Source organism: Penicillium diatomitis, assembly GCF_028827545.1.
Source record: "Penicillium diatomitis strain IBT 30728 chromosome Unknown utg000014l_segment0_segment0, whole genome shotgun sequence".
NCBI lineage: Eukaryota > Fungi > Ascomycota > Eurotiomycetes > Eurotiales > Aspergillaceae > Penicillium > Penicillium diatomitis.
This window is the reverse complement of record NW_026623186.1, coordinates 456,674-476,453: the sequence shown is the minus strand read 5'-3', so window position 1 is coordinate 476,453 and position 19,780 is coordinate 456,674. Positions and strand designations below refer to the sequence as shown.

Below are 19,780 nucleotides of genomic sequence, written 5' to 3'. Positions count from 1 at the left end.
CATTCTAGGCAGGGGCCCCAGGGGGGAGGGGTCATTGCCCTGGCGACCTGGCTTAACCCACGCTCGCCAACCTGCCTTCCGGCCTTTTCATCCACACAGCCTTTGTCTTTATCTTCATTTGCATCCTTATGACAAAGGCTGTGCTATTGTTGAGGACTAACCTGGTAGGCCAATATGGTTCTCGTTTGTGTTGCCCATGGTTCCTGCTTTCTACTGCCGCTTCTATTCGTTGCTGACGTGTGGAACCTCCCGTGTAAGCTGACGCAGATCTCGAGGACTTCGATCGTGTGTAAATATGAGTGACAGCCCATATTACGCTGACTATACCTCTCAGCCCCAAGAGCTCGAACCATGGGAACAAGATTCTCAATATTCCCCTCCTACGCCAGGATATTTCCGGAGCCCTTATACTACACGGTCCAACTATAGTCCCTCCCCATCCACCTTCCTCGACGATTAACCCAGTCCCGCCAGCCGACCTCTACCAAATGCTTTACCACTACTCCGGGAATCTGAGTGGGAGGAGGACAAGATCTACGATGAGGATCCACCTAGCTATATCTACTACTTCATAGAATAGCGGGTCACCGTTAACAATAAGGCCGTGGTGAAGGACACGGAAGAAGACCTAGTTTTGGCCCCAAGCGCCTACTGGCAGCGATTTCTGGAAAAGAAGCTGCTGACTGTCCTTGGACAGAAGGTCTCTCGCAACAAAAGGGTCAGGGCTAATGATACTGCGATTGTTGTGTCAGTCAATGACCGTTCTCAGCGTGATCTGACTAAGCGTTTCAACAAGACCGACATTATTTGGACTGCCATCGAGAAACAGCTCCGGATGTGGTCGGGTCACTTCTGTCGGGGCAAGAGACTCACGCTAAGGATCTCTTTTAACTACGTAGAGGATGACACTTCTCCATCCGCTTGACGGAACGGGGAGAAGAGAGGTAAATCTTCTGTCACAAAAAGGATGCTTAATAATCGCGATACCCAGCTAGATGCTGAAGAAAATGCATACGGTAAGCACCCAATTTGGCGCCGCGTGTATGCCCTGATGAAATGTGATTCAAGTGCATGCCATTTGGGCCCCTACTGTTGGCTGGATCCAGTAGGGAAAAAGCATTATCGACTCCGCACTCAAACCCTCAGAAGGTTGGTTACCTACGCTGAGAAAGGTGGTGTCCTGGAGTCGCATAAATATGTCCCTGATGAGATCCAAGAAGAGCTATACATAGAGGAGCAGCAGAGGCTGGAGAAAGAAAAGCGCAAAGGGGGTAACATTGCCGGACCTAGAACGCCGTATCCACCTATCAACATCAATGTTCTCCCGTCCCACCCTGCTAGGGTTGACATAACGGCTCCGACTGTTAGCTCAGTTAAGTCAAAGGGTGTGAGCCCATTGACAATTCCCGGATTCAGAGACGTTGCTGTCAAAGAATATGGTGAGTGGCTTGCATCGAATGTTTCTGATGAAACCCTCAAAGCTACATTTCGACAAGCGTCCGACGTAACGCTATCAGATGGCTTTGACCTTGAGCACATTTACAAGGATCAAAACCCAGAATTCTTTGTCGGTAAGGGGATCAAACCCGGAATTGCCCGAAGTTTTGTAGAAAATATCCGCGACTGGTTGGAGAACGTGAAGAAGGCAGTACCCGTTCTTGAAGTGGTGTAGAAATTGCGTTAGCGTTGGTTGCAGCTCTTTGGCGTTGTTTTAGTCTGACTTGGCTTGACTTGGATGCATTTGTTAATATAGACAGCAGAGCAGGACGTCGCTCTATGATATTTCAGTGTGCGCTATGTTTTGGGATTCGAATTAGCATTCGGGCACCGTAACCCGCAGTCTTTTTGCTGTTCACACGTTTTACTGTTCCATCCCAGACGCTCGTAAGTCAGCTTGTGTTTTGGCCCAACGGGTCTGTCTTTCGAAGATGTCCCTTTCATCGCCATTCAAATATGCGAGACCACGTTTTCTTAGTTCTGAGAAGAACCCAAAGGCAGCGTCGAACGTTTCAGGACTTGTCCAGCCATCCCTTTTGACAAGACCTTCAACACTGTCAAAAAAGTCCTGAACCTCATTCCATCCATCGGCATCAACTGAGTGGTCATGTGATTCAGCCTGCGTGAAGCGATAGGGGCAATCGCCTTGAATGCCAAGTTCATGCCAATACCTAAAATAGAAATTGAACACTGGACAGGGAACGGAGGGGCATCGAGCAATATACCTTTCAACATTAATGAGTGCCTCACGAAAGGAGACTATGTCATCATCCCACGTATTTCCGGCCAGTTCAACCGGAAGGCGCCTCGTCTTCCCATAGTCTAGATGGAATGTTCTAGTAAGCAGCGGGGTCCGTTTCTTAGTTTCCAACAAATAGAGCTGGAATAGCGTTGACATGAATATTTTTTGTTTGATCTGAGTTTGATGCTCAGAATCGAGGTCATCGAAATTTTCCGGCCGTCGAAGTAGAATATCACCTTGGTAGTCCACAAGCGGGGATGGCTGAGCTTGAAGGAAGAGCGGGCCCGCCCACGACCCTTGCCAGTCAATGACGGAGGCTATACGGCCGTCATCCACAAATAAATTGGAGGAGTGAAGGTCGCTATGCCACAATGTCGGACGAGTGAGGATGCGCTCAATGTCCATAAGGGAAGGGGCCACTTTGAGATACTTCTCTAGCAGCTGCAGATGGGCTTCTGGACTGTTTTGGGCCGGTGACACCAACGTAGCGTCGCCCGGAGGTTTTGGAACGGCGTACTTTTTGATCCACTCCATTTCCCGCTGGCCAACACATAATACATAATCACTAGGAGCGACCCTAGACACAATTAGCCAGTTAAACCATTATATAGCCGTATGGCGATACTTACAGGGACCCCTGGAGATGTCTATTGAAGCACGCTCCCTTTTCCAAAAGCCCCTGTCGACAGTAGGCCCAATACTGAACGTCTTGTATATATGCTCTTTGAGTTCTGATGGAGCCTCGCTGGTGAGCCTGGCGGGGACTGCACCTTCAACTGCATCACTCGCAAAATATATGCTGCCATAACTGACGAGAACAGATCAGATTTTGCACATCAGGATAAATGTGAAAGTAAACATACTGTGAAAATGACACCGACAGCATCTTTGACTCGATAGCCACCACTTCTCTCATAATAGAGAGTTTTGAATCCGGACTCAGCTTATCCCAAATCACTCCAAGCTGCGTGCCAGTTGCCTCTTCCATAAAAATATATTCCGAATCAGCCGGGTTATCAGTTGTGGCGCCCCAACCTAATACTCGCGGTACGGGAATTTGGAGGATATCTCGAGCCTTGTAAATGGGTTAGCAAGCTGCCTCTTGCGCTTGACCGTGGCATGCTTAACTCACGAACTCCATTGTAGCAACTTCAGACGCAGTCGTATAAAACGAGGGACCGGCATTTGGGTTCGGAATACGGGCAAGCACTGATTTTCCATCATCCATAACCAACCGGAAGACCTTGTTAAATCCTCCCTCTGCCAACTTCGTCATTGAGACGCAGCTACCTGAGCCAACGGCTCTGGCCGCTAAGCCTTGGAGCCCAGCAACATTAAAGGCCCGATACCTATCCCGAAGCTGCTGTTCTTCATCCCAGAGCCACCGCCCACTTGTATAACGAAAAAAATGCTCAAAGTCGGGGCTGGCTGCTGGCATTTGCTTGGAGAGAGTCTTTATCGTGCGAATAGCGAGGTTTTTGCGACAGGGAGGAAGCGTAGTGGTTGTTAAGGATGAACGTGGCGATGTTTGAGAATGGGCTAGCGTTCGTAACTGATTATCATGAGCGGCACGAGATCTCAGCTTGCAGAAACTCGAAAGAAAACGACGTCCGACACCGGCTTTCATCGCGAGTCGTTGGCCGTGAGTGGTGATCGGACCAGTTGCGGTCCGGAGAGGGTGTAAGTACTCTCGGATTCCTGGCGCTTAATAAGACAAATCACCAACGCCCCAAACAAAGCAAACGCACGAGCAACGCAACTAATCACGAAAGGTTCCCCCAAGACAACAACCATAAGTATAAGAATCCCTAATTATGAAGTTGAAGACTTTTTCGTGGTAAAAGTGTCGATTTGGCCCCTTACATAATTACCTCTGTATTGCAAGTGAGACTTTCAACGGTCATCAATTATTTGCGGGCTGTATGGCCAGTTGTCATCAACTGAGGGGTTGCGCTGAGCTTTGCGATCTCAGAAAGTGGAACTCCTAACCGATTCGTGGAAACTTCCACCAGTGATCACAGCCCCTGGTCATCCATATAGGCCCATATTTAATTGATGTTTGTTTGTTCACCATCTATGACTCATGTCTGAGGCTACAATTCCCTACCTGGTAATGCCCTAGTACTAGTAATCTGCATATCGTGGTTTTTCCTCTGGTATTCTTTGCACCTGGATCATGAGCGGTAAATTCAGTGTGTTTATTGGCTCAAAGTGTGACCACATTTCTCTCAAGCGCTCGAGCTACAAGTACGTAACAACGATGGTACAAATCATTCTACATTCGTTTCAGCATATTCTAAGCGCCCATAATGTCCTCGGCGCCTTGTGCTTGGATATGTTAAGAGTCTTGGAGGCTTGCGTAGGAGACATTTAGGACAACAATATCTTTTCAAAACCTTCTACTTCCAGTGCCAAATCACAAGGTAAGGTACATCGGGCAACAGCAGGTTGACATGAAGACTAATATCGAATAGATGCCAATATCCATTAAAACTGTTCGTGCATTCACTGATGGTATTCCGTGGGCGAAGATATTCAAGAAAGCCGAGAACACGACCAAAGGATAGCGACTTTATCCGTCCCAAAGCCATGATAAGAAGAAAAACTTTCGACTGGATAAAGGCGCTACTATCAGCGACAAGCAACAGGAGATCATTCTTCAAGCGAACAAGGATGCTGAGAATGCAGAGGTGAAGAAAGAGGCCCAGAAGAACAGTCATAGGATCCTGGTAAAATGCGTCATCGATCCGAATAACGTGGACGCAGAAAAGGCAAAGATGGACCTTGAAGCTTCCTTCAAGGAAAACAACTGATGCGTAATCCCATCCCGAGGAAACGTCTAGCCACGGCGCCGAAGGTGGGCATATACTTGACAAAGGCTCAAAGTGACGTGTGGTTCCTGGTGGGCTCAGAATGCAGGGTGTATCGTTTCATATTTTAGATAGTCAGGGGAATGTCAATCATGTAAATCTTCAATGCTCAGACCTGAGTGCCGAAAATGGCCCCTGGCACTTTCTTCTCTTGCGCCAACCTGATTAATACACCATTCGAGATAGATGCTGAATCCCTGAGTAGGATCTTCTGCGTAGTAGCTCCAGTTACGTTTTATGAATCCTTTCAGCTCAGCAAAGAACTCTTCAATTGGATTCAGATCCGGTGAGTATGGAGGCAAGTAGACCAGTTTTACTCCCGCATCGGCGCACATTTGTGAAATCCGCTCGGAGTGGTGGAATGATGCATTATCCATGACCAGGACAGACTTCGGCTCCGGCCATCTTCCACAATGGTGAAGAAGCTCTTCGATAAAGTCCTCAAACACGGAAGCATCGGTTGAGCCACGAAAGACACGAGACAGCACGATACCATCTTGAGAGTACGCAGGCAGAATTTGATACCTCTCGTCACGGTGGAACTGTGCCACTTGTTTTGGTGCTACACCGAGTGGTGACCAGCCTGTGCGCCGGAACCCAATCCGCTTATCACATCCAGATTCGTCAACATAAACAAGTTGATATGACTCAAAGTCAGAGAGGTTATGAAGATAGGTCTCCCGCAATTCCACGTTCTGCTCTTTAGCCTTTCGTTGAGAATTTTTTCTAGACCAGCCTGTGGATATAAGGGCTCTCCTAATACTAGAGGTTGTTGCTAGCATCTGGAATTCATCCCACAGGAATATAGCCATCTCGTCGAGGTATAGACTAGGTTTTTCAAGCAGATGATCGCAGAGCGCTTCTAGCATCAGTGGTGTCACGCTTCGTCTCCGACCGATATGGTTTGAGGGGGCATGGACGCTTCCGAACAGTCGCAAGTTCCTGCGAATATTTTTGATCGTCTGTTCACTGCATTCAGCTGCTTCGGCTATTTGAGACCTAGTTAGTGACTGGGCTTGTATCATATCACGAATAAAGTGTAGCCTTGAGGAGGGTAGTCTGGGTGCCATTCTAGCAATTCTGGGGATAAGAGGTCTTTGCGGACTGGGAGATGCCAGGGTAGGAATGAAAATGGCATGGAGGGGCGCCAAGGTAGTAGTGTATAGGCAATACATGTGATATACAATATCTTACGTTATTCCGTCGTTCTAGTTTTTTTAATGGGTCTATTCTAAGGAGACAATTATTTACAGCTTTTCCTGATACAGACTAGTGCATACTCGGATACGAGCCGAGAAACAAAGTCAGTGTGTCCAAGGGGTCATCTGTTTTCGAAATCGACTGTACTTCTATATAACGTTACTGTGCAGAACGCTCACTGGTCCCCGTATCCACTCAGGGAGGGGTCTCGTCACCAATGATGGAGCTTCATCATTGGACTCGTGCTCGTTGTACTTGATACTGATAAGCCGGATCCAGCAGAGCGTTCAAAATCAAAAGGTAAAAAGGCCGACGTTCATCGATTACAAGATATTCCCGATGGGTAGCGTAATCGTGACATGCAGGCCCGTGTCGATCGGCTTTTTCCCTAAGCCATTTCTCGCCTTGGGCAAGATTGTTACGGCGTGGCCGAACAATATTGCGATACCATACTATATATACCGGACTCTGGGCAGTATCCGCAACTGCGGATATTAGTGATCTTTTATGGTCTTGTTGGTTAGTGTCCGCCCAGAACGCTTCCGTAACAAAGATCTACGCAGAATGAAGGCAGTCAGATCATAGTTACGTAGGTAGTTCATCACGGGTTCAATGGTTCATTCACTAGCTATATCGGCCTTACTCTCAGGTCAAAAGTAGGCTTGAATGCCGAAGACTTCCAAATCTAGCAGAGTATTTAAATGCTAAATCAGTTACACCCCCTATTAATCAGTTTGGACACTATGAGTGTTTCACCGCAAGAGTGTTAATAATTGAAGGCAAATATCTCAACAATTTAAAAGTAAGCTTGACTTCGTAAATAACTCACAAGTCTAAAAAATTCAATCAAGGTGTCTATAGGTATTGAAAACAACTGTGAAAATAGTATTCAAGACGAGTTATGCTCGTTAGAAAAGAGGCTTAAAGGTCGATAAAGTATCTTTAACTAGTAACCGCATTTTAAAAGATACCGCCGCGACCTCGCAATTTGAGACCTCCTAGAGTCTGTAGCACACAGTTTAGGGACCACAAATACTAAATACTTCATGGAACAATAGTACTTAGTACTTACACTAAGCTAGCTATGACAGAAATTTTGAGTCTTGGTGATCCTGTTGGAGCAAGAGCGAAGTGGTCAAAAACAGGGGATTTCAGGGAATTAATATGGGGAAACCCGCACTGTGTCCAGACTTCCGAAAGCGTATTATATTTAGGAGAAATTTTTCCAATGTTGAAATAATTTTCCTCATAAAGTGCGTTAGATATTTTGAAAACTCTAACCTGATTGACAGCAGATCTTATGTCATGCGCAAATTGCGGAAGGAGGAACAGACACGTGACGCGGTTCTGGGTTCACACGAGATCGCAAACTTGAAAGCACAACGTGTCGTGGGAGCCATAGAAGCGAAGGATCGTTGAAGTCGCAGGAACTTTTGAATTCCAAGATTCAGCTTTTCAATTACCATTCTTACTGAAATCTCAAGGCTTCTATCAGTCTAGCAGATAGTGAAACACTCTCTTTCTATACTTCGAGGCTCGTGATTCGTTTTTTGGGGTTTCGTTTAGAAATCCGTTGCTGCCCTAGGCTTTATTGTACTGCAACAGTGATCTCGCATCTTATGTTTTGAAGTATTGCCTTCAATTTCATACGGTGCTTGTCCCACTGATAGTCATTTATTTTCCTTTGAATTGCCAAAGCAGCTGAATAATGCACAAATCGTTCCATATTTCTTATCACTCGTACATGAGCAATAGCCAAGTACGTTACGTTATGATCGTCTTTTAAAAAAGCAATATCCAGATAGATAAGGGGAGTGGATACGCAGTTAAATACCCACCATAGCGAGGAGTCGGTGCTAACCTTCTGAAGCTGATCGTTTCTGGGCCAGCGCGTCTTCCCAAAGGTCCTAGCACGCATCTACTTCCTTTTCAATGCAATTTCACGCTCGCTAAAATATATTTCAAGCGAGTCAGAATTAGGCTATAGCAAAGGTTGGTCGTATTACAGGCGTGCTCAGCGCTTTTGTCATTTGCTACCACCCTCACAGTATCTTCAAAATTACACGATTTAACCGGCTTTCATAGATGGCAAGATCCTTGCGGAGGCTGTCAAAATCAGTGGAGCCGCCGGATTACGTCTCACCTAACCATGATGAAGGGTCGGCAACAATATTCCCTATCATAGGATGTCGCGGGTTCCAGATTCCTGATGAACAAAATTGGAATCTCACGGCTACGGGTCTTGCCTGGAATCAAGAGTGGTGTGTCGTCCACATGGAAACTGGCGAGATCTTGCAGAATCACGAATATCCCCGGTTGTTGCAAATTTATCCATGCATCATCAGCTCGGAACAACTTCTTCGACTTTCCTCGAAGTCTTACTTGATGCGAAATCAGTTCAACATTGACATTCCTCTCCCCTCGAGGAGAGCAGGCCCTTGTCGATATTCCAAAGACACGCTACAAATGTACAAGGCAACGCCCATCGTTTTATTCTTTACCAGAATCATGGGCGTACCCTGTACTCTGGCTCATAATAAGCTACCCGCGAGAGGGGAAGAGAGATGGAAGTCTGAATGAGAATATGTCTTTTCAATAGGATCATAGGTGGTAATGTAACGTAACTGGCTTTTGCACGTGGTCCGTTTTCATGACCATCCTTCAATCCCGCAATTTTCTCGCCCGTCATCAGATCAATCTCGCCGTGATCCACATCAAATTCTCCCTTTCTCTATCGTCTCTTGGAATTTGTCAGGATCTCGCTGGGATCTGTATCTCGAGGAATCAGTATATTTGTAGGCAGCGGCAGACGTGATGGAAGAGGGTTAAGGTGAATAGGTGTCTTCCAGGGTAGCAATGCCGCCCGCTAAATGATCAGGAGACACCTGACCCCCTCCGTCCGTGTCGAGAACAATTTCACGTCGGGTCAACTACAACTGTGTATCTACATGAGCGATATATTTTGTAGCAAAATGATCCCTCCTTACCACGGTATAGCTGAACGACGAGTCATATTAACCCTAGCCGAAAGAGGGAATTAAAAAAAAAAGAAAAAGATGGTTCCCCGCCCGCGGCCGCCCCGTGAGCTATCTGCTAATTAGCGGATAGCTGCGAGAGGTTCCCTACCTTTCTCTACCTGCTATGTACTTTCCCTTTTTCTTCCGACCAAGCGGGCCATTCCCGCCCGCTTCCTACTTGTTTCTCGTCCCTAATTTTGTTTTCAGGGTCGGGTCCCGGGGAAGATGCGCCACGAAGATCACTAGCTCGCTTTCAATAAGGGTGATGGCATTCAGCGTTGGTATGGATGACAAAGGGACGAATGGGATAGAGAGAGAACCGCGGCGAGGCACGAGTACCAAGGTGGTAATTACTCCATAGCTATAGGAGGCTCGTCGCATGCGTCCGAGCAGCTGTAACCGAGATGATGATCCACCAAGCGGCTTCGCGTTACGTTGCCCGCATCATCAGGAGCTATTTCGGAACTTTGCTTGCCTCGAGAAACTAAAGGGAGTTGGGGCCGGCCCCGCCCCACACTAGCAGATGAGGTATTAGGCAACCGGGCACCAACCTACCTTTTCCAATCGGCCCTGGTTGGAAGGTGAGGTCGTTTGAGGGCCCACACACGTGTGATGGGCTGCAGCCCACAGGTTTGCGGCTATGCGGGGGCCGTCCAGGCCTGCCGTATCGCCTAAAAAACACAAATTATTACGCGCGATCACCACTACTTCCCACTAGGTCTTCTGATCTATGTGATTAGCGGGTCCGGCTGCCACCGTTGCTAACCTTTTCATTATTGTTATCAATCATACACGGATCTGTCAGGCCTAGCCTCCTAGGGCCCGATTTGCCGGAAGGACACTATTCGGGGCCGGGGCTCGCCCTCCTCCCCGTCTATGGCCAGGGCCAATAGACTCCCCCTGTGCTCCGCCGTAAGAGGCCTCTGCTGGTGATTACCGCCGTTTCAATTGAGTTGCCCATAGGGCACTGTCAAGCAGTCGCGAGGGCGAGGCCCTGCGTCGTCGTCTGTATGCTCCGGAATTTGCCAAGGAGTCCTGTCCGCTTCATGAATTCCACTGCCTTGATAGCATGAACTGCGTCCCGTAGGACAAGTATTGGGTTATTGGGGGCTGAGCCCAGAACCCCCTTTCGGAGGGTACCCCATTTGGAGCAGTGGCAGAGGACGTGGGCCACGATAAGGACGTTCCTCCCCACCCGCATCGTGTAGGGTCCCGAGATGGGGTGTCCTTACCCCGAGATGGGTTGGCGAGTAATTGCTCGTCACGCCACTTCTGAATTGTAGCGAGGCTCGGGAGGCTGGCCCCTTCTACCCCATGTTTTCCTCGAGCTTCTTCCAGGTTCCTGATGCTTGGATCCCATGTTCACCATGTGACCACGTGAATATAGCCGTCTATACGTACCACAGACCCAGCAACCCTAGCACTTGTTCGACTGAGTAACTTAGCACACGGTCTTACCTGGTCTACGGAAGCATCTATACTGTGATACCGCGCGAATGGATGGCCCTTGAGGGAGGAAAAGGTAGCAAATTAGCAACACCTAATTACATTGGAAGACAATGCTCTTGTCAATTATATTCCACGTATGTCAATAAAGTTCTAAAGTTTCAACACACTGCCTTATTTAAGTACCTCATATATACTTCATTAGTCAAAATTCTTATTTAGTGGGTAGGCTTTCTTCTAAAGTCGCCCAAAATTTTGTCAGTGTTCTCATACAAATAAATGTTTTCGTTTTTTCACCAGAATTAAGAGGAATGTAACTTGACACTAAACTATCCAGTATCTACAATTGAAATTTGTTAAATGAATTTTTAGCCTGTCTAAAGGTTAAGAAAAAGATAGCATGTTAAAATTCGATTATATTGTATTATTCTTGAAACGATGACCGAAAGGACTAGCGAGATATGGTGTAAAATGGGCCGTATCAAAAAACTTTTGACCTGGGAGTGTATGCCTCATGACCGGCCCATATTGATGTCAAGCAATATAGCCTGCCGCTGTTCTGTCTTCCTCTCCAGATTTGATAGTGCTACCAGCTATCAATCCAGTAGAGTACCAAATGGCCGTCTTCATGCATGAAGACTGTGGTTTGTGCAAGACAGGACCATTCTTTTCATGACCAGAATACTGCAATGTAGAAGAACGGGGACCCATACTATCTGCTACAACTTGAGGTTAGTTTTAACTGCCTCGGCCCGGGGCTTCGGTTGTACTTTTGAGATAACAATCGTCGGGGAAGATTACTTAGCTAGGACAAGGTGTTACTGCCAATGGTCTCATAGGGAAATATCAGCCTTTGCAGTAGGGTGAATTAAAGAGTGACAAGGAAATTAATTCGCCATCAACAAGTATAGTCGGTAGATCGAGGGGAGGCTTTCAGCAGAGTGCTACTGATCGTATGGCTGTTGAATGGTTCCTCCTCGAACTATTCTGAATACTTATCCCAGAACCCACCGGGGCGCCAAAATGAGTGCAGACGACTGTCTTTGACTACTCCTGCGTTGTACTTCTTCGCCGATCGCATCGACGCGCATTGGATCTTGGCGTCACCCAGATTTGTTTGAGGGCGTGAAGTCCACATATATAGTGTAGAGCTCTGACGACCAGCTGTATTGGCTCTGTGTGTGCCCATATTCTCGTCAGGCAGCGGGAAGGAGACAAGAGGCAGTGATCTGAGTCCCTTCAGAGATGGCTTTGGTGATATCAATAGCGATCCCTCGACATAGCCTTTTGGCATTCGGCAATGGGACTTGGTAGGTAAGGGGCCTCTCTTGTCTAGCCCGAATATCGTGTGTTTGTTAACACGTGCCCGCTGATCAATCAGAAATAACGATTGATCGCAATACACTTTCACTACACTTACTGCAGTTGCCTCGCAAACCTCAGCAGCCCCACTCGGGGATGGTGACTGATGCCACGACTGCGTAGGCGGCGAAGATGTTGCGCGCTCGATCACAATGTCGTTAATGTATTTTCCCGCCACAAGGCCAGACGAGCTGAACAAAGCGAGTGGCCTGCTGCTGCAGTGATTCAATGGGCGAAGAATTGCAGGGACCCAGTCGTGCTTTCTTTGGATCTCTGTGTCCACTGCCGGCGTGTTACGGCGTAGCCTATCCGATGCGAGTGGGAGATCTTGTAATTTGCCGCGTCTTGTGGATTCAGAGAGTGAGTTGCACTTTTCTAAATCAGTACATCGAAGAGTGGTGGCCGAGGTCAAGTTTCGCGAGCTTCCAGATTTCGACATCATCTGCGGGCGATGTGAAGGAAAATCCGCTGAAATACCCAGTATTCCTGACCGACGTTGTTTAAAATGTTCTGCATCAGCTTTAGCCGAGATAACAATGTTAGAGCTAGATCTGAGGTTGAAGAGATCTTCGGAAGCACTACTACCTTTGGAAAGACGGTAGTCTGTAGTTGAGGGCGAATCATTTCCGCGGCGGCAATCTGTTACGTGCTCTGCCGAGTAGAGCGCATGAGGCTGAGATTCAGAATGACGAGCCAATGATCTTCGATCTGGCCGAGAGTAGCATGGGAGAGTACAGCGGAGCGGGATTCTCCTCTTCGTCTTTCGTAATGGCCCAGGGGCGTACCGAGAGCCTTCGATAACAAATGCCTTGACTGTGAGCGCGGGGGCCACCTGAGAGATTCCGCGTGAGTCGGATTCCCCGCAAGCAGATCTTCCAGTATCATATGACAGACGGCCAACTTTTTTACAGAAAGGGTCCATTGGTGCGTTGTCATCGAGTAAACCTTTGTTCTTGCAAATGGCACGCTGATCTCACTCAACAAGGGATTAGGATATTAGGTGATCTAGATGCTATATATGATAGGTCTTCTCTTACTCGAAAAGGCTCATTCAATATGTGGGTTTTAGGCTGCCGTCAAAGAAAAGGTTTCTGGAGCTGTTAGAAACGACAACTGATGTGATGAAGATTACAGATGCGAAATGGTGGATTCCGGGTTTGGCTAGGTAGGAGGCGCTCAACTTCACGCAGGGTGATGCGTGCCGAATGGAAATCTTTCGAGGCTAAATATTATAATTACGTGATTGTTATCCGGATATTTGGTGCTACTGACTTCCAGTGAAAGCGTCCCTTTCAGCTCCTCAGTGACATCTCCTGTCAGCCACGGGGCAGGGTTTGACTTTATCGACCACTTAGACCATCACCAATGATATTCATCTGGCCCCGTAAATCCACCAAGTGGTGTAGCTCAATTTTGAATTCTTGCAAAATCACAGCCGAATTAGAATGAGCTGAGTGTCACGGTAGTGAGCCGAGAAAGGTGCTAAATACGTTCATCAAGAGGTTTTATTCTTGTAGAAAAGAGATTACTTTCTGAATGTGACGGAACCAGTGGGTTGAGGAAAACGTCGCGGATCCATTGATTATCTAAGACACATCGCGTCTGCTCATTTTTAGGTACTCCCACAACACATCTTCAGCGCCTTGATTGATACCCTAGTCTCGCACTTAGAAGACCTAAATAAGCCATTAGGGAGATTCCACCTCTCTTGAAGCTGTTATAGCTGCTGTCACAACCCACTCTCCTTGTCTCCTCCCTTCTTTACTTGTGACCAAGGGTCTTGAATTCTCTTGAAGTTATCACCACAGACTCGGCATGCCTCCCGATCGTACCAACAGACGGTCCAACTGCAGAGGTGCTAGCAGCAGACAATGTCAACGCATGAGTACAGGGGGCAAAAATGGTCGCTATAATCGCCGTTGCCCATCCCCAACTCCTGATCCTCCGCCCCCGTATGATGCCGCCCCACCACCATACAGCATGCCTGACACCACAACATCCAACGCATGTGAGACTGCCATTCACCCTTCGGATAGCACTGGCGTACTACACGCTTCCTCATACAATCCAGCTCCGCGACACTCTGTTTCTGTAAGTTTGCCTAGCCCCGGGCAAAAACAGTAAATGCATTAAACTAATGTTCCTCAGGTATTCGAGGACGCGGAGGATTGGGAATCTGTCCTGAAGAATATCAAAAATTTTGTGGAAAAAGGTATCTCGTCAGAGACGCAGGCTGCGGAATACGTAAGGACTGCTGAAGCCATGGTCAAGATATCAAAGCAGATAAATTGGACCGTGCAAAAATGGAGAGATAACAAACTGGCTGGAAACACCAGAGGAGATATGGAGCCCGTAAGTCGGGAGTACACGCTGAGCCTCGGCGTATCGGTCTCTTATGCAAATGGAAGGCAAGCTTTTACCAGCGGAGGCTTTGGTCATTCATTGGCTAACTATATTTCCGCTGGAGAGTCGAGGACCTTCATACAATCAGGGTCTGTGAGACAGACTGTTGATCGTGACCCGACGAATCGACTTTCTCAACGCGGCAGTTTGGAATAAGAAACAGCAAATTTTCTTCTACAGCCGAATTTAACGAACAGAAGCGAGAAATGCGATACCAAGATACCCTGAGGGTTATAGAATCCACTTGATCGTCAAGTCTTCGAAGATTTGTCGTGACCCCGAGTGGTGTTACCTTTGACAGAGAATCCATCATGAAATGGAGTTGGGAAAAGTGCAATTGTTCATCCCCCCGTGAAGATTCACAAGAGAATTATGTTTGTTATAAAGATGTGTTGCAATATATTATCTCATCGACACTGGAAAGAATGCTCACAGGCTGCTTGAATATACCGCAGACAATGCTACCATATGGCCCAGGTGTCATCTCAGGTTTCGTTGAACTTGCAGCATGTAAGGTATGCTCATTTCTTCTTGCAATCGAAAAATGAATGTGAATTAGGAGCGGTGGACTCACAGAGTCTCTTGAAACATGTTCCCTGACTTCAATCAGCGTTCATATACACCATCCACGTTGTTAAGTTGAAGTAGACCGGCTCTAGTCACAGCAATCTACCTCCATGAAGCGTGCGACACGATTGGTCGCAGACTGTCCTTACTGAAGAGGGAAATGTTCTTTTCCATAAGGCAAGAGTTCTCGTTCTTACTTGTTCGAAAGACCTGGCCTGGCACAGATGCCATGTTCGAGACACCTATGGATCCAGGATAAGGACATGAAATATTATCCGCTCCCACCTCTTCTCACGAAGGTTCTGATGGCAAGCGAGGAAGGGAGCTGAAGAAAGCGAGCTTGATTTCCTACTGCAAAGGGAAATCTATAGGCGCTATATCTAGGCCAGGAGGGAAGGCTCTGGACTGCATATGCAGACCTATCTGGAAAGACCCATAGGGAAAGATCCTAGGAGGCACCTTTCAACAGGTTCTCTTCCGCTTGTGTAGCGGACTTAAAGAGACGAATGATGAAGTGGTCCTTGACCGTGGGAATTCCACAAGACTGTCGTGTCTCCGCGTAGGAAATATCATTCACAGCAAAACACTAGTAACAGGATTATTGTGATCAAAATATATTTCGATGCCGCGAATTATTAAGTTTTCTCACCTCCCCGAATTCACCAGCCTAAATATTTTGTGACAATAAAAAAAGATATCTCGATTGAGAGTGACTTGGAAAATTTCTTATAGAACCGTATCAATATAGAAGGTTTGATTTTCCACCATTTCAAGTGATTGTTAAAATTAGCAGCAAAGAAATAAAAAGTAGAGGTAGTGTTCACCACTCCATGTCCATGAAACACGGCAATCGATGGCGTCTTTCCCATGTGTACTACTTTGTAGTATCAGATCTGTGATGTCTTATGACAATGATGAAACAAGCGCTGATAGTTTCGCAGGTATTTGCCTCGTTAATATTGTATAGCTACCACGGAAATAATCGTTAACTTGATAAAAGCAATTCTACCTTTTTTTGTGGCAGAATATGTCAGTTAATATATTTTCAATAAGGCGTCATTGTTCGTTTCCTCTAAGCTTCAGTATTTGAAACTACTTAACGTACGATTCCGTGGATTTTCCGTGAATCTTCCGTTAATGTTCGGATTTGGTAGCTGATGACACAGTCTGCGAGCTAATCAATCTTTCAACTTTGAAAGATCTTTGCAAATCTTTAGCAAGCTTTCGCAAGGAGCAGTTGCGTAAGGAACATTTGTAACAAATGATATATCAATGTTCCCTAAATAACGGTAGGAGCTTGAGAGACCTTTGGGTCTCCAGGCACAGGAAGCAGCACTGAGATCGGAACGGGAATGGCGGGAGAAAGACGGGAAAAGCTGCCAGCGCAAGGGGGAATATTCTCACCTCTCAGCTGGTCCTGCGGCCTCGCCACCTTGGAGGAACTTCATTAGAACTTAAAGTTCCATTCAGCGTGATTTGTGCAGCGACTTGGCGACTTGGCGATCCAGGCCCCGGCTTACCTCACTCACACCGCGTATCACACGTAGTACTGAAGGAAAGAGAAAGGGATCGTTCTTGGTAGGGTAAGTTAGATTTGGTAATATTTACCGTCATTACTACTCACTATTACGATCATTAGGCCACGCTACTCTGCCACTTCCCCGCATAGCCCCCTTGACGTCACATACAAGTCAATGTTGCACAATTATTTGATATCATTCATAGAATCGATCATAAGCAGTGTGCTACCGGCTCATTAGGTTCGCTGGTTCCTGCTTCTTGTGCTTTCTCTGCTGGTATTACTTGACATTACTGTCAAAGACAGGGAATCAAGATTCACGTAAGCCGGGGTAGGTCGCAATAGAGTGATGAAGAAAAAGAAAGAGGCCTCTTCTACGTCCGAAGAGGACTAAGTAATCCGGCATCCCTTTTCTTCATATGACAGAGTGCGGCTCTTCGAGCTCATTGCGGAGGTGACCCAGAAAGGGATAGCTGTCACAGCTGTGGTCAAAACCTGAGTCGGAATAAATTTAGGCAAGGAGAGGAATCAGGCCTTGCTTTATTTGCCTACAGCGTCCCCATAGCTGCCATCACATCACAGATACAGATACACGAGATGAAGCTTTGAATCGAATTGAAAAGATCTATTTATTATATCTGGTTCACATAAGAAAGAGGGTACCTTATTTGAAGGTATAGTCTGTACCCAGATATCAGAGTTCCTACTTCCCACCTTCAATCGCGGCCAGAATATTCCATGCTTCGGAAACCAATTTGGCAATGTCATCTAGCTTTTGCTTGAGTGTCTTTAAGGACGGGTTTGCAGTTTGGGCCCCAGTCCCCCCCTTAGCATTTCCTGGTCTCTGATGTCCTCCGTCTTTTGTCACATCGCTTCCAGACTTCTTGCGCCCCGCTGGAGGTGCTCTGGTTTCTGTCGCAGCTTCTCTTGTTGGTTTGGGTACTTTGGATTTGTTTTCACTTTCCTTCACCGGCTTTTTCGTTGCTCGATTAACAGCAGCTTCTCTTGGTGATTGTGTCTTTTTAGGTCTTCCACGGCGCTTAGGCTTTTCTGCACTTGTGGGCTCTACATGAATATGGGGGCTTTTGTCCCTGGCGTACGATTCTGGTGGCTGAGAGTTTGACTCCTCGCTAGATGAAACTTCGTCGTCCCATCCACCAGTGGGATCTGAGGTGTCAGCCGGTTTAGAAGAGGCAGGTGCCATGTTTCTCAAAGGTTCGAAATATATGGAAAGGTGAGACTTAGCTTCAATACTGTGATAGCGCCTTTTCTTTATAGCTTTCTAAACCACTACTCGCGTATTAGTCGATTGAAAGGGCTGAAGCCTCAATCTGTCTACGTTCTTAGCGTGCGCTTTGCAATAACTATAATTAGCACCAAAATACCGCCATAATTAGAATATTGCCCGATTGAGCGAGATAGAGTTGTATTGCAACCAACCGAGGTTTTCTTTTCACTCTTTCAATTTGCTCCAGCTTTGACGTGAAGGTCATTTTGAGATTGAGAATTTTTGGTACACAGTCACACGCTTTCAAGAAATAAAAAACCCCCTTCAACTTTTGGGATGAATTGAATAAACATTTCTGTGGGTAATAATCACGTCGCTTGAATTGGTTTACTCAATCTAGTATTTGCCTTGCTTCATATGCCGGCTTTCTATAATGTAGAAATGTGATTGACATCACACGATTACGGGAGAGAGTTTCTGTGGTCGTGATTTTCCCGCTCCGTAGCTTTACCTCTAGCCACTTCAATGTACGCTGTTGTACGCTGTCAAAAAACGATCCGAAGGATGGTCCTGATTAAATCTGGGTTTTTTATGTGATTTGAAACCAAGAAACCAAAATCCCATCACAGATGTAGTGATCTAACCTCACAAAGGTTTAAAATAGGCGAACACAAGGCCAAGACAGATATACTTCCCTGTATAATCAGTGATGTTTCGGAATTAGCACCTAGTGATTGATTGGACATCAGTTTCGCCCAAATCAGCCAACGCTCCTGACCTACCGCTGAGTTCCAAAGATTGAACATGCGGGTGTTCTTCGTGCGTAAATACATTCTAGACCATACCGAGCCCACGTCTGGTTGGTGAGATTCCGGCGAGTACGTTGTGTACCTCCATACTGCGTATTACCTTGGAGGCCCATCCTCCAGTGGTGACCATGTCCACCTCGCGGAGGGCGCATGGGTCGCGAGGTCGCTGCGTAGAGGTCGCTGAACGGAAATGTTAAGGATATACCGGTAATCACTGAAATATCCTGAAGAAAATAGGGTAGTGGAGCCGCTATAATTTTTCGCTGAACGGAAATAGCGGTCGCTGAATGATCTGCAAAGTTCGATTTGAAAATATCCAGTACGTACCAGATATACTAGTTTTCCCTATGATTTCCATCTAGTACAGAACTTGTATTAGATAGTTTTAGGTTCTTAGAGATGTATAATTAAATTAATAGTAATCATTAGTTTACATTATAATATACTAGTCTATTATAGTATAAATTAAATGACTAGTACCATTTTTGACTTAACTGAAAAATAGTTTCTATTTAATGTAAATAAAAACTATTTAAAATTTCTAGGTTATTCTAGTTTTCTATCGAAAATCATGAAAATATACTAGGATTATAGGATATTCTAGAACATTCTCTAATATATCTTGAACTATAATTCAATGTATATTTAAATCATATATATAAATATTATATTATATAAAAAAATGTGATAATATATTACAAAGAATTTTGGTTAAAAGTTCGAATAAACGTTTAAGCAAGATAATCATCACCATAAGCTGGCGCAGCCATTTATTTAGCAAATACATCATGTCTTCAGCTGCCTCGCTGTCGTGTAGAAGAGGATTTCAAAATTAGGATTCACTATATCACATAGGAGATTCTGCCAGAAATGTGTGAGAATTGGCGCCATTATTGCAAATTGGAGTGGAACAAGAAGTTCCTCGTCATGTGAGTGCCGGGATTTTAATTCCAGATGCGCCCTGATTGGTGACATAATCTTGGTGACACCGCCCATAAAATACCATCATGTGACGAGTGCGCCGAGTAGCCAGTCCCACGTGACTAGCTAGGTCTACATCTTACTTCTAAGTCTCTACAATGTTTACTTACGCGATAGCTCGAGACGGGGGTCTGCGGGA

At 46.2% G+C, this 19,780-nt stretch overlaps 6 protein-coding genes across 6 annotated transcripts; 3 read left to right on the top strand and 3 right to left on the bottom strand.

The window, feature by feature from the left end:
* Positions 1–967: 967 nt before the first annotated feature.
* On the top strand, positions 968–1,672 carry N7539_008832 (uncharacterized protein; the record flags this gene model as incomplete). The annotated part of the gene is made up of 1 exon (XM_056938427.1): positions 968–1,672. One exon carries the CDS (start codon positions 968–970, stop codon positions 1,670–1,672), a length of 705 nt encoding a protein of 234 aa, XP_056786435.1.
* A 189-nt stretch (positions 1,673–1,861) lies between these two features.
* N7539_008831 (aminoglycoside phosphotransferase family protein) lies at positions 1,862–3,896 on the bottom strand (the record flags this gene model as incomplete). Its single annotated transcript, XM_056938426.1, has 5 exons — positions 1,862–2,168; positions 2,223–2,816; positions 2,865–3,003; positions 3,053–3,314; positions 3,372–3,896. Coding segments are annotated over 5 exons (1,827 nt in total), but the record flags the coding sequence as incomplete, so codon positions are not given.
* A 519-nt stretch (positions 3,897–4,415) lies between these two features.
* N7539_008830 (uncharacterized protein) lies at positions 4,416–5,052 on the top strand (the record flags this gene model as incomplete). Its single annotated transcript, XM_056938425.1, has 2 exons — positions 4,416–4,486; positions 4,827–5,052. 2 exons carry the CDS (start codon positions 4,416–4,418, stop codon positions 5,050–5,052), a joined length of 297 nt encoding a protein of 98 aa, XP_056786433.1.
* A 143-nt stretch (positions 5,053–5,195) lies between these two features.
* N7539_008829 (uncharacterized protein) lies at positions 5,196–5,921 on the bottom strand (the record flags this gene model as incomplete). Its single annotated transcript, XM_056938424.1, has 1 exon — positions 5,196–5,921. The coding sequence occupies one exon, from the start codon at positions 5,919–5,921 to the stop codon at positions 5,196–5,198; it is 726 nt and encodes a 241-aa protein (XP_056786432.1).
* Positions 5,922–14,015: 8,094 nt separating this feature from the next.
* Positions 14,016–14,693, top strand: N7539_008828 (uncharacterized protein; the record flags this gene model as incomplete). The annotated part of the gene is made up of 2 exons (XM_056938423.1): positions 14,016–14,225; positions 14,283–14,693. 2 exons carry the CDS (start codon positions 14,016–14,018, stop codon positions 14,691–14,693), a joined length of 621 nt encoding a protein of 206 aa, XP_056786431.1.
* Positions 14,694–17,326: 2,633 nt separating this feature from the next.
* On the bottom strand, positions 17,327–17,827 carry N7539_008827 (uncharacterized protein; the record flags this gene model as incomplete). Its single annotated transcript, XM_056938422.1, has 1 exon — positions 17,327–17,827. The coding sequence occupies one exon, from the start codon at positions 17,825–17,827 to the stop codon at positions 17,327–17,329; it is 501 nt and encodes a 166-aa protein (XP_056786430.1).
* Between the last annotated feature and the right edge of the window lie 1,953 nt (positions 17,828–19,780).